The sequence below is a fragment of the Caretta caretta genome, chromosome 24, assembly GCF_965140235.1.
Source record: "Caretta caretta isolate rCarCar2 chromosome 24, rCarCar1.hap1, whole genome shotgun sequence".
Taxonomy (NCBI): Eukaryota; Metazoa; Chordata; order Testudines; family Cheloniidae; genus Caretta; species Caretta caretta.
Window position 1 is genome coordinate 10,627,860 of NC_134229.1, and position 16,547 is coordinate 10,644,406.

Sequence of the window (16,547 nt, forward strand, 5' to 3'; positions counted from 1 at the left end):
GCAATGTATTTATTGATGCTGTTTATTTGCTGACCTCTTTACTGACCTGTCTTCCCTGGGGGAGAATGAGTCTTAATTCATTAATGCTTCAGGATCCTTAGAAGGTGTGAGAGCACTGTAACATATCCATTTGTCATATAATTTATGTATAAACATGTATTAAGTCTCCCAGCCCCTGCACAGAGGGTGGGGTGTGTCCTTTATAGATGGAGAAACTGAGCAACAGAGCAGAGAAGTGAGATGCTGAGTGGCATAGGTGGCTCCTGCTTGTGGTATTATGGGTTCAAACCCCCCATGTGTACCTTTTTGGGGAACAAATCTGTGATAAGATGCCTAGATTCCAAGGCCAGAAGGGACCACTGGGATCATCTAGTCTGACCTCCTGGATAACACGGGCTAGAGAACTTCCCCAAAATAGAAGAGCAGATCTGTTAGAAAAACATCCCATCTTTATTTTAAAATGGTCAGTGATGGAAAATCCACCACAGCCCTTGGTAAATTGTTCCAACAGTTAATTGCTCTCACCGGTACAAATTTACCCCTTTATTTCCAGTTTGAATGTGTCTAGCTTCAACTTTCAGCCATTGGATCATGTTCGACTTTTCTCTGCTAGACTGAAAAGCCCATTATTAAATACTTGTTCCCCATGTAGATATTTAAAGATGTAAGCAGGTCACCTTTTCAGCTTCGGTTTGTGAAACTAAAGAGATTGAGCGCTTTTAGTCTGTCACTGTAGGGCTTTTTAAAAAATCCTTTCATCACTCTTGTTGCTCTTCTCTGACCCCTCACCAATTTATCAACATCCTTCTTGAATTGTGGACACCAGAACTGGACACAGGATTCCAGCAATAGTCACACCAGTGCAAAATATAGAGGTAAATTAACCTCTCTGCTCCTCCCCGAGATTCCCCTGTTTATGGATCCCAGGATCACATTAGCTCTTTTGACTAATGGGCTCTTTAAATTAGTAGTCAAAGGCCTGGATGATGAAAATTCCCAACTGTCTTATAATGAGATCAGACTGGCCAACAAGAGTTCTAGAGCAATGTGATGCTGAAGTTGGACTGGCCCCTGGGTGTTCTGGCACAAAGTGACAACAAGGCTGGACTGGCCCATTGGGGTTCTAGGGCAGTGTGGTGCTTAAATTGGATTGCCCCATGTGTGTTCAAGAGCAGTGTGACAATAAGGTTGGATTGGCCCACAGGGGTTTTATAGCAGTGTTGCTGAGGTCAGACTGGCCCACAGGGGTTCTAGAGCAGCATGACAGTGAGGTTGGATTGGCCCGTGGGTGTTCTAGAGCAGCGTGACCGTGAGGTTGGATTGGGCCATTGGGGTTCTAGGGCAGTGTGATGCTGAGGTTGGATTGCCCTGTGGGTGTTATAGAGCAGCTTGACAGTGAGGTCAGATTGGCCCGTGGGTGTTCTAGAGCAGCGTGACCGTGAGGTAGGATTGGGCCATTGGGGTTCTAGGGCAGTGTGATGCTGAGGTTGGATTGCCCTCTGGGTGTTATAGAGCAGCATGACAGTGAGGTCGGATTGGCCCGTGGGTGTTCTAGAGCAGCGTGACCGTGAGGTTGGATTGGGCCATTGGGGTTCTAGGGCAGTGTGATGCTGAGGTTGGATTGTCTGTCAGTGGTGTCACTGTGTGTCCCACTGTGTGTTCCTATGCCCCACGCATGTGTCACCATCACCACTGTGATCTCTCCCTGGGAGCGATGGTTTAATCATCTAGAGCCCAGCCGCTGATTGAATATGGTCAGTACCTGGGACTCCCCTGGAATTGCGGGGAGTATCGGAGGGGGAGACAATCCCCGGGATGCCGTTCCGGAGCCTCTGCAGACTGCTCCTCACGATCCCCCAGCCAGCCCCCTTCCTTCCAGCTCCACCATTCTCTCCTCTTCCCGAGTGTCAGGCTGATGTCTCATGGCTTCAATTACCAGGAGCTTGAAAGGCCTGATTGTCTGGAGCAAAGTGAAACCATCAGCTTTCCTCACCCCATGCCCCTCCCTGCTGCTGCTGCTTGGGCCCTCGGGCCTCTCTTTTCATAACCCACCCCTCCCCTCAGTTAAACTCCTTCCCCCATCCCCATTGCTAAGTGTTATTGCCCAGACGTGTCACTTTCCCCTCCTTGCTGAAATGCAGCCACCTCTGGGGTGGGGTGGGGCAGCTGTGTAACAGCTGCTTGGCACTTTGGGACAGGAAGAGAAGGAAAATCCTGTCACCATGTGAAACAGCAGCGGGTTGCACAGAGGTGAGATGGGCTCCTGCTACTGGAGGTTTCACCCACCTCTGTAGTGGAATGAGTGTGCTCTCCCCCCAGCTCCCCTCCTCTGGGGCTGGCTCTGGGGGGCCTCCTGTTCCTGAGCCCCCAAAGGGGAGCTGGAGCTTCCCCAGGCAGAGACAGAGAGGAGAAGGGGACAGGGCTCTAAGAAAAACACTCGCTGTAGATTTGCCCCCTGCCAGCAGCAGGATGGGGCGATGGGGCCGGGTGTGGAGCATAGAGACGGGCTACAGTAGCAGCAGCAGCCCTTCCCCCCATCTCTGTGATTTGGGCCCTGGCCTCCCGGCAGTTTGGGAGATGGGGAGACCCTGATCTCTATGTTCCCTGCATCTTGTCTGCCTGCTCCAGGCCCTTCTGGTGGCTGGAGAAGCCAACACTGTCCTGACTGCCCTGAGTCATGGGGTGTGCAGGGGCCGCTGCTCGGACGGGCCCTGGGGAGCCCGTGAGTAGGCTGAGGCAGGGAGTGTGGGCTTGTTTTCCCTCCAGGGCCCCATGGGGGCTGTCGTCTCTGAGCCAGACTGTTATGGGGATCCAGTTAAATAGCGATAGATGAGGATCGTTTTGGAGATGCATTAAGCTGCAGTTAGAAGGGCCTGATTTATAGCTGCTTAGCCTCAGGGAACACACTGGCATTTAACTAACATGCAGTTACTGAGCTCATGTGCCGTGATGGCCCCATGATAACCCGCCTGACACACGGTAACTGAACTGGGATCATGGACAGCACGTGCTGCAACTGACATGCAATGATGCCACATGCTGTGACTGCACATGTGACGGCAGCACATCCCATAAGTAGCATGCAACTGGCATGTCCTACATGATCACACATGACATAGCAGACCCACACTGTCCTGATTAATGTGTGTCCTACACCACATAGCTGAGCTCACATGTCACCGTACACAGCTGGCGTGCCATATATTACCCCACGTGCCATAACAATCCAATGCTAACTAACGTGACACGTGGCAACTGGCCTGGGAGAACCAAAAGCATATGCCATAAATGACATGGGACTTCCAACAGCACATGCTATAGTTGATCTCACATGTGATACCGTGGTACTATCATTCCATAAATGACCACATTATCATGCCATAACAGACAGGCGATAATTTACCATGGGTAATATCATTTGGGCTGCAGTAACTGAAAGCATATGTTGTAACTTATGTACAATAATGGACTTGACACGTGTAACCCCAGAACATGCTGTAACATATCTCACATGTGATAACATACAACTGACATGTAATAAATGAAACAAAGTGCCCTCCCCATCACTGACAAAGTGTGTCACTTGTTAACCCCGGCACCACAGTTCCTGCAGCCGGAGGCTATTGGGCCTGATTTTTCCTCCACGGATCTCAAAGAGCTTTACAAGGAAGATCGAGGAAACTGAGGCACGGAGACTCACCCAAGGTCATTGAGCGAGTCTGTGGCAGAGCTGACAACAGAACCCAGGTGCCCTGACTTAGCCAAAGCTTATCCACCGGTTTGGTGGGTTTGCCGTCACAGAGAAGGTGCAGGGCATATGACACTAATGGGCAGTAGGGGGTGCTGTGGAGCATCTTGCTTTGAGATTGGTTGGTGGACCGCTTTCCTATTGGTTCAAGGCTATTGTCTGTTTGCTGTAAATTTTGTGTAAATCCACAGTAACCTACAATGGCTTGGGGGCTGAGTGGCAGGGTCATCTTTATCAGTCTATTTGAGAGCTTGTAGAGATTAACCCCAGAGGATTTTCTGCAGAACTTACAAAGTGAAAGAGAAGTGCCATGAGCTGGGATGCAGGTGGGACACGTACATCCATGTCACCCCGGGAGCAGTTGTTTTGGGTCCAAATGCCCATGGAAGTCAATCGAGTTTGGCTCAGAGGGTACTGGCCATTCAGGGTTTGGGGCATGGGACTGGAAGGGTCAAGGCCTGGCCAGACTGATTTGGGAAAGGCAGATGAGAGCTGGAACAGCATGGGCTGCGCTGGGCTGACTTGGGTTAGGAGAACTGAGCTGAGCTTTTCTGGGCATTCTTTGCACTAATGAATATGTACTGCACTAACATAGGGGCAGCTTACCCTCAGGAAAGATAGGAACAGCTCCTCTCCCAGATCCAGGCAGAGAACCTGACTCCCCGTGTCCCCACTCTCACTACTAGACCCCACTCCTCTCCCAAAGCTGGGAATAGAACCCAGGAGTTCTAACCCACAGGCCCCCTCCTCTAACAGCACTAAGCCCCGCTTCCAGCCAGCTCTGTACCATGCTCTTTTCTTTGTGCCACCCAGCTTGCTTGGGAAACGGGCAGGAAGCCAGGCTGGGCAGTTTATTATCCCTGAAGGGCTGTGTTACCCTGGCGGGACAAAAGTGCGAGAAAGGAATAAACTAAACAAAAAGAGTGGGAGAAGAAAAGGGAGAAGAGAGAAAAACAGTCAGAATGAAATGCGGGGGAGTGAATGAGAAGTGAAAGGCTTGGATGAATGGGGAGGAAACCTTCCCTGGGATGGCGTGAATGGGAGAGACCAGCAGAGAAAGGATCCCCCTGTGCACCACACTTGCAAGTTGCAGGGGCAGCCCGGAATACAGAGTGCAAAAAACTCTGCTTGCAACAACAGCGGAAAAAAGAACCCAGGAGACCGGGCCAAGAGCCGAGCCAATGATTCATTGTTTCAGGAAGACAGGCCAGCTGGGAAACGTTTCCCTTTAAAGAAACACAACAGGAATTTCCCCTTCCCAGTGGAACCCGGAGAATAGAAAAGCAGCCCGGAGAAAGGGGGTGGCCTGTGAGGTTTCTATGGAGAGAAAATGGGGCCAGGAAATGCACTTGTGTGCACATGCTACACATGCCCTCCTTCCCCCAAGGCCTGTGCACAGCTGGGGCATGAGCGGCCTGTGGCAGGAGATGGAGTCGTGGCCACTTGAAATGAACAGTTCATGTAGCAGTGAGATGGGGCTGGTAGCAACAGTCCCAGACTCTAGAAAGGGGTTAGATTGGATCCCTGAGCCCAACACTTGGGTAGATAACGTGATGTCTGGTGAAACAGATACAGCTTTGTCAGTGGAGAGGTGCGGGGGATGTGGGGGTTGCAGAGGAGGAGACTCTCATGTCTGCAGTGGGGAGAGGGTGTGGCTGGAGAGGAAGGAGGAGGCTGTTGCTAGAAGGCAGAAGATATCCAGCGACGGGTAAGGGCAGGGGGCCTGGCTGGACCACAGCCTGGAATGATTAAACAGGGAGATCCTGAACCGAGCAGGAAGACAGTGGGGTTATCTGGGGATGGGGGTGTCTCTGTCTAGCTAACTGCCCTCAATTGTGTATAAAATTCCAGTCCTGCTCCTGGATCCAACATTTCTGGTCTACCCCTCCCAGACTTGAGCGCTCTGAGCTCTTCCCAGCAAAAGGAGAGGGTGGGTATGGCAGGGCAAAGGGCTCTGTAGGGATTGGCTGTGGGTGCAGGCCTGGGTTTCGGGCACCACCCAGCGCAGGTGTGTTTGGCTCCAGGTTTGTGGCTTGGGTCTCTTCTACGCTGAGGGACCCTCTGTGGGAGTCAGGCTAGGATCCCAGTCTGGCTTCAGTGTTTGTTCTCGGTGAATCTGGTTATTCCAGAGGGGATGATGCTCTGTTGGACAATGTAGAGATAGGGGCATCCAGCTTTCAGCACCCTCTAGTGTTTGTGCCAAGGACAGACGTTCTTAGCTCAGGAAATGCCTCTTGAGAGGGACAAAATAAACCCAGCTGGGCTGTTAGCGGCAAAACCTGGGGTCTCTGTCCCAAATCTTTACCAAAATCAGGGTGTGTGTATCATGGCTGGGGCTGGGACCAGGGTGAGAGTGCTAAAAAAACCGCAGCCCCAGAGACATGGGGATGGAGGGAGACGTTAGAGAGATGAAGGAGTTGGATGGATCCCAGAGAACGATGCGGGGATGGAGGAAGGGAGGGGTAGTTTCTGGAGATGGAGGAATGGATATTGGGGCATTGGATACTGGTGGCCAGACGTGATGGATAGATTCCATCCCGTGATAGGTGATCGCTGGCTGGTTACAATGGATGGATCGATACCGTGGACAGACGTATGGATTGACACACAGATTCTGTGGCAGACAGATGGATTCTGGGGATGGATGGATGGATGGAGTCCCACTTTGCCCCCATGCCAGGCTGGCTAGCTGCTGGGCTCCCTGCTCCCTTTCCATCAGGAAAGGTCAGAGACAAGCTGGACCCTGACAGAACTAATCCCCGCTCTCCTCTCCCCACATGTTTCACCAGGCACCAGGTGTGTGGGATTGGGGGGGGTGGGGTGCTGCCCGGGGGAGAAGGAGAGAAAGAAGAAAACATTAAGTGAAAGAAATAGTGGTTGCCATGGCGACCGTCTTTACCGTCATGGTGGATGGCAGTTGTTTCCAGGGCAACCAAGAGGAAACGAGGTGGCTCAGCGCGGGGGGGGGGGGGTGGTGGAGGGGCTGGGCTCTGGGGCGATGTTGTGCCCTGTTGCCAGATCTCAGGCCTGGGGAAGCCCCCTTAGGTCCCATCTCCTCCCACGCCCAGAGCCCAGCATGAGGTCACCCCTACAGACTTCCCCAGCAGCCCAGAACTCCCAGTGGCCCCCCTTGGGGGGTCTATACCCTGCAGCCAGATCTGTTCTCTTGTCATGGAGCGACAGGGCTCCCCACCCTTCCCCTGGGGGACTCGCTGTCAGGGCTCTGAAGACTCTTCTCCCCCTCTGCCATTGCCCAACGGGGTGGATTTAACCCTTTTCATCTCTCCCCCTAACTCATACTCCTCTCTTGCCCTCCCCGCCCCGCTTTGAACACCCCTCGCTCGGCCGATGTCTTTGTGGCCCCACGGGGCTGGAAAGGGAGAGGGATGAGGCTGGGGGGCAGCATGCCTGGGTGCAGGGGAAGGAGCCAGACACAGTTCCATAAATACCTGTGTGCGGTGGGGTTGTCACGAGGCGGGGGGTGTTGGTCTCATTCTACTCCGGGGGGGCATCAGATGTGATGTGTGTGTACTGGGGAGTGTCAGTACGTCTGTGTGTGCTGCGGGTGTCGGGATATGTCTTCGGGGGTATTAGACGGAGCGTGTCTCTGTCTTTCTGTCTGGGGGCTCTTATCCGTGGGGGCTGTCGGTAGATGGTTTTGTGTGTGGGTGTGTTGGGCGTGCCAGGATACGTTGCCTTTGGGGGGTGTCAATAGACGGTGGGGTGTTGGGGGTATCAGGGTAGGTGTGAGTGCTTGGGCAGAATCGGTTCATCCCTGTGTCTCTCTGCATAGGCAGCTGGGGTGCTCAGCACTCTGGGAGGGGAGGCGCCTGTGGACAGGGGTGAGTGTGCAGTGAAGTGTGACATGATTGTGTGTGTCGCGGCGTCTCCAGCACTTTGCTCTGTGCAGCTCCCATCTCTGTCAGAACCAATGAGCGTCACCTGAGTCGCAGCCCAGCCGGCCCGATCCCACGGATGCCACAGCCCGAGTGGGCTCGCTGTGCTGTGTGTGTGCGCGTGGACATATGTGCGCGCACACGCTGAGTGACTGTGGCGTGGTATGAGCGTGCGACTGTGGAGGGTGCATGTCACTGTGTCAGGGTGTGTGTGCAGGGGAGTGACGGGCTAGGGAGAGCAGAATGATGCTGTTTGCTCTGGGTGTGCGCCCACTTGGGCTTTGTGTCATTGTGCTGGGTGTGTGTTTGAGCGAGTTTGGGGGGGGGGGGGTCTGTGTCTGAACTCAGAAGAGGAGTGCATCAGAGTGATGGTGTCTACCGTGTGTATGTCATTGTGTAGGGGTGTGTGAGTGTGTGGAATTTTGCAGAGTTGTGTGCTGGAGAATAATTGTGTAGGAATGTGTGTCATGTACTGATGGGGGGTATGAGTGTAAGTGAGTAGGGGTATGAGCGTGATTGTGCCACGGTGTGAGTGTGATTTAACAGGGCTGTGGGAATGGGTGTGATTGTGGTGGGGTGTAAGTGTGATTTGACAGGGCTGTGAGACTGGGTGATTGACCCAGGGTGTGAGTGTGATTTGACAGGGCTGTGGGAATGGGTGTGATTCTGCTGGGGTGCGAGTGTGATTTGACAGGGCTGCGGGAATGGGTGTGATTGTGCCGGGGTGTGAGTGTGATTTGACAGGGCTATGGAATGGGTATGATTGTGGGGGGGAGTTAGTGAGTGTGCAGGGCTTGGCGTATCCCTTAAAATAGCAGTGTAGGTGTGCATGAGTGTGTGCAGTGGGGTGTGTGAGCAAGCTGGGAGAACTCCAGTGTCTGCCATGGGCTCCGTGTGTTGCTGCTTGGGAACATGAATGCCTGGGTCTGGTCACCAGCCCTGGCATCTCCTCCCTGCTGAGCAGCCTCCCAGCTAGGAACAAGTGTCACCACATGGCGTGGTTATCAGCGGGGGCGTCTTTCTTATTCAGGTCGCTGGTTCGGTGCCTCGCCTTAATCTGCCCAAAACTGTCTGAAAATCCGGCCATTCCCCCAGATCCCTAGGTCATTAATGGCTGGATTGGAGCAGAAATAACAGGGTAGCAGAATAATGAGAGAGAGCAAGAATGCAGGGGAGGGGCAGTTCATTCCAACCCTTCCCTCCGTTGTTGAAAATGAACAAACCCTTCCTCGGTGTGTGTACAGGCACACACGCACACATACTCGTGCTCACCCTCCCCCCCCACGCCTCCCCCAGCTCCTGCTGGGCAGTTTCATCTGGATGACAAAACCAGTGACATTTTCCCCATGGAATTGGCAGATTTCTGCCTCCTGGAACAAAACTCAGCAGCAGTAAAACCCTGGGCTCTGGCCACATTTGCCAGGAAAGCCATTGCCACTGGTGAAAACACCCCATGCCCACTAGTGAAAATTGCCCACGCATTTATGTGTGGGGATTGTTTGGGCTCCAGGCCCCACATCTCTGGGTGGATCCCAGAGCAAGCCCCGGGATTTGAACTCTAATCTCTAACCTGTGCCTCAGGCTGGAGATAACAGACCCCTCAGGGGTCTGTGCCTACCTGGAAGCAATGTCGAGCTCGGGTGGGGGTTATTAGGGGAGTTCGTTGGGGCCAAGGAAAGATCAATGGAATAGGTTCAGAACCATGGGGAATCCAGCAGCCCCGAACTTCCTGCTTTAGGATAGAAAGCTCCAGGAGTGGCTGTTATTGGATTTGGAGAAAACTGATCTTCCTATGCCCTCTGGGCATGCTCAGCTGCCAGGCAGCTATCCACAGGTGCACACACTTGTATCCATAGGCAAACACCTACAGAGACAAACCTACAGCGCTAGACATCTCTACTTGTACACATGCTTATCACATAGGCCTGCTATACGAGCTGCCTGACAGCCCACTGCTCCCAAAACTTTGCTGGAGTCTGCACCCAAAGGGCCATGGTGCTCAGAGTGAGCTGCGTGGGCGGGTGGCAGACCTGTCAAACCTGCCCTTTAATCTTGTGCATAAGAAAGACCGGTTGGTGTCTGCTGAAATTGCTGAAGGGGAGATGACAGAGCTAAGGAGGGTCCAGCTGCTGGCTCAGAAATCTCTCGGGATCTTGTTTTCCTTTTCATTACACACCAAGCGTGTCTGCCTCGCATTGATCCTGTTACCAAGGGCAATATCTGGAAAATACTGCCCAGTGGCTGCCCACCAACAACCTGTGACCAAGGGGACATCTTACCCCTCGCCCCCCCCCCCCCCCCCCATGAGAGACCATTCCTTGCCTTTAGAGCTCTGGCTGCGGGGAATTTTATATCAGTCCAATCACAGAGACAGGGGTTAGCCACAAAGTCTCTGGTCTCTGAATGGATCCCACTACTAACACCATAGAGTTTAAGGTCAGAAGAGACCACCAGATCATCCAGTCCGACCTCCATAGCACAGGCTGCCAACCTCATCAGCACCCACACCCAACAACCAAATTTAGACACCCACCCGCAAGGTCACTGCTGATCTGAGCTGAGGGAAAGTTCCTTCCTGACCCCATGTATGGTGATCAGTAAGACCCTGAGCAGGTGAGTGAGAACCAGCCAACCAAGCACCTGAGAGAGAGAATGCTGGATGCCATCCCAGAGCCCTGGCTCTCCCCATCCAGTGTCCTGTTCCCAGCTGTGGCCATCCCTGATGCTTCAGAGGAAGGAGATATAAAAAACAAACAGAGAATACATTGTGGGGGCAGCAGGGATGGGAGAATCCCTTCCTGACCCCTGGAGGCAGCCAGCTGAAACCCTGAAGCATGCGCTTTTAGGGATAGAAGACATGAACCAGAAGTGAGGCCCATGGCTGCTGAGCCCTGCCACCCACCATCGCAAGCAACCCCATCGTACAATCACACTCATAAATTTATCCCACTCTCTCTTAAAGTTAATTGTTTGCTCCCAGCCCCCAACTCCTAGGAGAGGCTGTTCCAGAGCCTCCCTCTTTTGAGGGTTAGAAACAGTCTTTTAATTACCAGCCTGAATTTGTTCCTCAGTTTATATTCATTTGTTCTTATGCCAACATTGTCCTTTAGCCTAAAAGCTCTTCTCCTCCCCTGGTATTAACCCCCCGGTGTATTTAGAGAGAGCGATCATAGCCCATCTCAGCTTTCTTTTTGCTAAGAAAGCCCAACTCTTCCAGTCTCCTCTCCTAGACAAAAAGAACAGGAGGACTTGTGGCACCTCAGAGACTAACCAATTTATTTGAGCATGAGCTTTATTTGAGCATGAGCTTTATTTGAGCTCATGCTCAAATAAATGGGTTAGTCTCTAAGGTGCCACAAGTCCTCCTTTTCTTTTTGCGAACACAGCCGAACACGGCTGCTACTCTGAAACCTCTCCGAGACAGGCCTCCATTCCCCTGTCCCTCCTAGCAGCTCTGCTCTGCACCTGTCCAGGTCAAATTCATCTTTCTTGAACATGGGTGGCCAGAACTGGACACAGTATTCCAAAGGAGGTCTCCCCTGCACCTTGTACACTGGCCCTAATACTTCTCTCTCTCTCTCTCTCTCTCCTGAGAATGCACCAACCCTTGCTATGTTGTTCCAGTAGTTAATTATCCCCACTGTTAAAAATGCATGCCACGTTTCCAGTCTGAATTTGTCCCACTTCATCTTCTAGCCATTGGATCGTGTTAGACTTTTCTCTGCTAGACTGAAAAGCCCGCTATTAAATATTTGTTCCCAGTGTAGGTACTTTCAGGCTGTGATCAAATCACCACGTAACCTTCTCTTTGTTAAGCTAAATAGATCGAGCTCCTTGCATCTGTCACTCTCAGGCAGGTTTTCTAATCCTTTAATCGTTCCCATGGCTCTTCTCTGAGCCCTCTCCAATTTATCAACATCCTTTGTGAACTGTGGGCACCAGAACTGGACACAGGATCTCAGCAACAGTCACACTAGTGCCAGACACAGAGGTACAATAACCTCTCTGCTCCTACTCGAGATTCCCGTGTTTATGCATCCAATGATCGCATTAGCTCTTTTGGCCACAACATCACAGTGGGAGCTCACGTTCAGCTGATTATCCACCACAATCCCCAAATCTTTTTTAGCACTGCTTCCCAAGGTAGTGTCCCCCATCCTGTAAGTACGGTTACACTCTTTCTAGATGTATCCTTGCATTTATTAAATGCATTTTGTTTGCTTACGCCCAGTTTATCAAGCGCTCCAGATTGCGCTGTGACAGTGACCTGTCCTCTTCATTATTTACCACTTCAATTTTTGTGTCAGCTGCAAACTTTATCAGGCATGATTTTATTGATACAAATGTTAAATAGGGTAGGGCCAAGAACTGCAGGAGCCCTCTGAAAACTCACCCACTTGATGATGATTCCCCATTTACAGTTACATTTTGAGACTAATCATTTAGCCAGCTTTTAATCCATTTACTGACTGCAGTGTTAATTCTATATCGTTCTAGATTTTTAATCAAAATGTAATGTGGGATCACGTCAAACACTTTGCAGAAGTCTAAGTATATTACAACAACACTGTTTACCTTTATCAACAAAACATGTAATCTCATCAAAAACAGATATCACGTTAGTCTGACAGGATCTATATTTCATAAACCCATGTTGATTGGCATTAATTATATTACCCTCCTTTCATTCTCTAAATTCTAAACTTAATTCTCTCTCCTTCTCTGTCGCTTCCAACTGATAAGCCGCCAGCTTGTAGCAGAAATTATTATCATGAGGCCCAAAGTACATGACTTTGCACTTGGTACAATTGAATTTCATCCCATTTGTGTCACTCCTGTCTCCAAAATGATCTAACAATTCTTGTATAATATTCCGGCCCTCCTCTGTATGGGCGATGCCTCCCCTCCTTGAATCATCAGCAGATTTCATTAGCACGCTCCTGCAAGGTCATTCGTAAAAATATGGACTCAGATCGGTCCCAACATTGATGCTTGAGGGACTCCATTGGTAACCTCCCTCCAGTCTGATCTTTCACCTTTCAGCACATCCCATTGGAACAGGCTAATCACCGGTTCTGTGAAAAAGCATTTCCTCTGATCACTTGTGAATTTCCCCCTTTCCTATGTCAGTGACTGTCTCTCGTTCTCTGTTTTGAAACAGGGAGAACAGCAGCCCTGGATCTCCCTTCTCAATCCCATTCAGGGTTTTATCACATCCCCTCTCTAAGGGGAGCAGTCCTGATCTCTTCACTGCCATCAGAGGAGTATCCCCAGGCTCCAAGCATCCCCCAGTTGGTGTTGGACACAGAGACAAAACCCAAGGGGTTCAACCAATCAGACGTTTTCTGCAACCTCCCAGAGACCGCACCATGACTGGATCCAGTCTGTTCCCTTGCTGGAGAGCGGGTCCCTTAGCAACACAGAGCCTGGGCCCCCAGCATTGCAGGCCTAGTACACCAAGCAGGAACCAAACCCCCAAAGCACAGGCCTCCGCCATTGTAGTTGCTCCTCCGGCTGTACGGCAGTAGAAGGCTGTTGTAGAAGTGGGGGTCGGCTGGGGGGGGTGGGGCACGGAATACACCTCAGTATAGAAGGGCTTTGGCCCTGCCATCTCCTGGGTGAAGCACACCTTGCCTCCCAGCCCTGTTCCCCTGCCCCCTAGGCAGCTCAATTTTGCCCACCTGCTCCCCTCTTCCTGCTTGCTGTGTCTGTACCTAGGTCCTTGGAAGCCTCCTTCACGCGCCCCCTGCTCGGAGCAGGTGGAATTGAACCTGGAGGGGTTCTGTGTGGGGGCCATTGGGCACGGACAGGCCTTGGGGTTCTCGCAGGCTCAGAGGAAGCCCTATAGATGGTCAGTGCAGGGACTTGGCTAGCACTGCGTATGCTTAGCACTGTCTGCAGGGGGGGCCGGCATCACCCAGGGGATGGGCTTAGGGGTAAGTTCCCAGCTCTGCCATTATTTTAAGGCAAGTCGGGGGAAATCCCAACCCCCTTCGTGCCTCAGTTTCCCCATCTGTAGCAGGGGCTCATGTCGAGCACTCAGCAGTGCAGGGGCACACGGAGTCAGAGGCTGTGTCTGAAAAGCTGGAGCGAAGTGACTGAGCAAGCTGGGCTCCCTGTTTGTTGCCTTACCCAGAACCCCCACCCCACCCCCGCCGATCTCAAAGCACCATACGGGGTGTAGGGGGGGGAGTGTCTCAATCCCCATGGCAGGTTTCGGGGGGGGGGGGGGGGAGAGGCCAGGTCAGCGGGCGGGGGCTGCTATCCCTGCCCTCCCTCATCATTGCAGCCCGGACGCTCCCTACCCTGGCGCTGCCGGCTCCCGGCACGGAGCTGCTGAATCTTTCCGCCAAGGGTTTCATTTTTAAAGGCAGCTGCGCGAGGACAGGAGCCTTATGGTCTGTGGGCCTGATCCTGGGCCGAGTCCCCAGAGACTTGCCCTCCCCCCATGCCGCCCCCACCAGCAGGCCTGTCAGAAGGAACCTGTCTAGAGCAGAATTGGGGGCTCAGTCTCTGTGGCCCAGTGGGTCCTTGGTCCCCTCTGCACCAGAGAAGTGCCGTGGAGTTGAGAGGGAGGGAGGCACTGGGCTGGGTGTCCTGAGGTGACCTAGGGAAGTCCCTATGTCTGTTTTCTCTGTTCAGATTGTCTGGGGCAGGGACTGAGTCTGTACAGCACCTGGCACAGTGGGGCCCTTGTCTCAGCCCCTAGGCACTTCCAAGTGGTAGATCCCAGTGACAGTGTTAATGTATCTGGGGTCAGGGGTTAGCTGGGCCAATGGCGTTTCTGATGTGGACACGTGGGACCTGGGCCTAGACCACCCCAAATTCATTGCCCGGGGCACTGGGCTGAAACCCCTCCCAGCTGGCTGCACCCGGGTGGCATTGGCAAGGTGAGGTGGCTCTTGGCTCGGAGGAGGGCTGGTGGAGACCCTGGCCTGCCGGGACTGGGTCTAACCGGGCTGCTGTCCGTGTGCTCCCCCTGCAGCGGGATGGCGGAGTATTGCAGCCTGCTGGAGGAGCTGGCGGAGAACATCACCAACGAGGACCTGGACCAGCTGAAGTCGGCCTGCAAGGAGGACATCCCCAGTGAGAAGCACGAGGAGATCACCACAAGCAAAGACTGGTTCAGCTTCCTGGAGAAGCACAACAAGCTGGACAAAGGTGAGCGTGTGCACGGCTCACGCCGCTCAGTCCCGCTAGCCCAGCCCTGTGCTGCCACCACACACAGTTCTGCTCACGCCCCTCGTGCCTGACCCCTGATCCTGGACCACGGGCCGCCCAGCAGGCTGCTTGGTGAGCTTTGACTCCCTGACCCAGTGTCCGTGCTGCCCAACACGGTTATTGTTTGGTCCACTCCTCTTGAGGGCTTTGTCCCAGTGGCTGGGTCCCTGTTGATAGAAGCTGGGGATGGAAGGACAGATAGATCTGATGGATGGATGGATGCCTCAGTGATCCGTCCCTCTCCATCAATGCCCACTCCCCTGTATCTCTCTCTCTCTCTCTGAGGGACGGCTCGGGGGTATTTTATGCCCTGGGGCTGGAGCCCGCCCTCAGCGAATGGCTGGTGAGGATGGATATTTCCATAGCTCATTCCTTTGTCCAAGGGTTGCAGCTCACATGCATGGATCCCCTGGCCCAGCACTGAGATGCAGCCACTTCTGGGGTGGGACCTGGCAGTTTGTTTCACCAACGCAGCACAAGAGTTCAGGTCTGGGAGTGAAAAATAGTTCCCTGAACAACTGAAACCACGATCTGATTCTCCCCTCTCAGAGTGGGGCCAGGACACCTGGGTTTCTCCCCCCCCCGTGCCATGGGACCTTTAATGACATCTTTTATAGGGCAACACCCACCTGCCAAAGGATCACCCACATTGCAGCTTGCAGACGAAGGAGGGCTCCCATCCATGTGCAAGGGGGGCTAATGGAGGTGTCCCACCCAGTTCCTCACTGGGGCTTTTGAGCAAAGTGACATGACCCACCCAACACCCTGGGAACCCATATGGAGCCCAGTGCATGCTGGGACAGCCCTTTGTGGGGGCCGGCACATCAGCTCCTGGTGGAAATGGCCAATTCACACCAGCCACGGGCTGATCTCAGGAGCTCTGTGTCTGTGAGGTGGCCCCTGCATCCACATGGCGCTTTGCAGCAGCTGCAGGGAGAATACCAGCTGCATCACCCCAGGAAGCAGATTGCCAGCCCCTGCCCCAGGGTCTCCACCAGCCCTCCTTCCCCACCCAGGGAGACCTGAAGGTGAAAGCAGCCCAGCCCAGCAGCCTTGGGAACAGCCTGTCCCAGTTCCCAGGAAAGACAGTGACTCAGCAGGCCCAGCCAGGAGACATGAGATGTGTTACAGGGAGGTGAAAGTGGTACATGGCGTGTGTGTGTGCATCTGAAGGGGGGGAGGCTCTGCTCCCCAGGGTGCAGAGGAGAGCATGCACACCAAGCACCGACAGACTGAGCCCCTTCCCTGTCTGTCTGAGGGGGGTCAGTCCCCTTCCTGCAGGCTTTGCATTGTGAGGAGCTGGCTAGTTATCACTGCAGCCTGGATGCAGAGCTGAGCGTAGGCTCTGTACGACAAGGTGCCAGTGGGGATTCTCCTGTAGCTCGGGCAAGAGGAGCCTGGGCGTTTGGAGCAGGAGGAGCCATCCCCCAGGCAGCCATGAAATTCCAAGTGAGCTCAGCCCAGAAAGAGACGTGAAGTGCTAGGCAGGGCTGGGATTGTTTGCAGTGAGGCAAAACGCAGCACAAACCTGAGTGATTTCAGTTTCCCAAGGGAAGGGTGATGGTGTCCCCATTATACAGATGGGGAAACTGAGGCACAGCAGCTTGGTGGGTGCTGCGCTGCAGGAGGTGCTGCCGTCTTTCAGATGAGAGAGAGAACAGCTGCCAAGGCCCTTGTTGCTG

General features: G+C 53.2%; 1 protein-coding gene across 1 annotated transcript in view; it reads left to right on the top strand.

Moving 5' to 3' along the window:
* Positions 1 to 16,547, top strand: part of PEA15 (proliferation and apoptosis adaptor protein 15) — a 45,339-nt gene that overhangs the window by 20,475 nt on the left and 8,317 nt on the right. The window contains exon 2 of the mRNA XM_048828356.2: positions 14,630 to 14,805. Within this exon, the coding sequence (XP_048684313.1) occupies positions 14,634 to 14,805 (172 nt within the window). The 5' untranslated portion in view covers positions 14,630 to 14,633. The remainder of the gene's footprint in view (positions 1 to 14,629; positions 14,806 to 16,547) is intronic.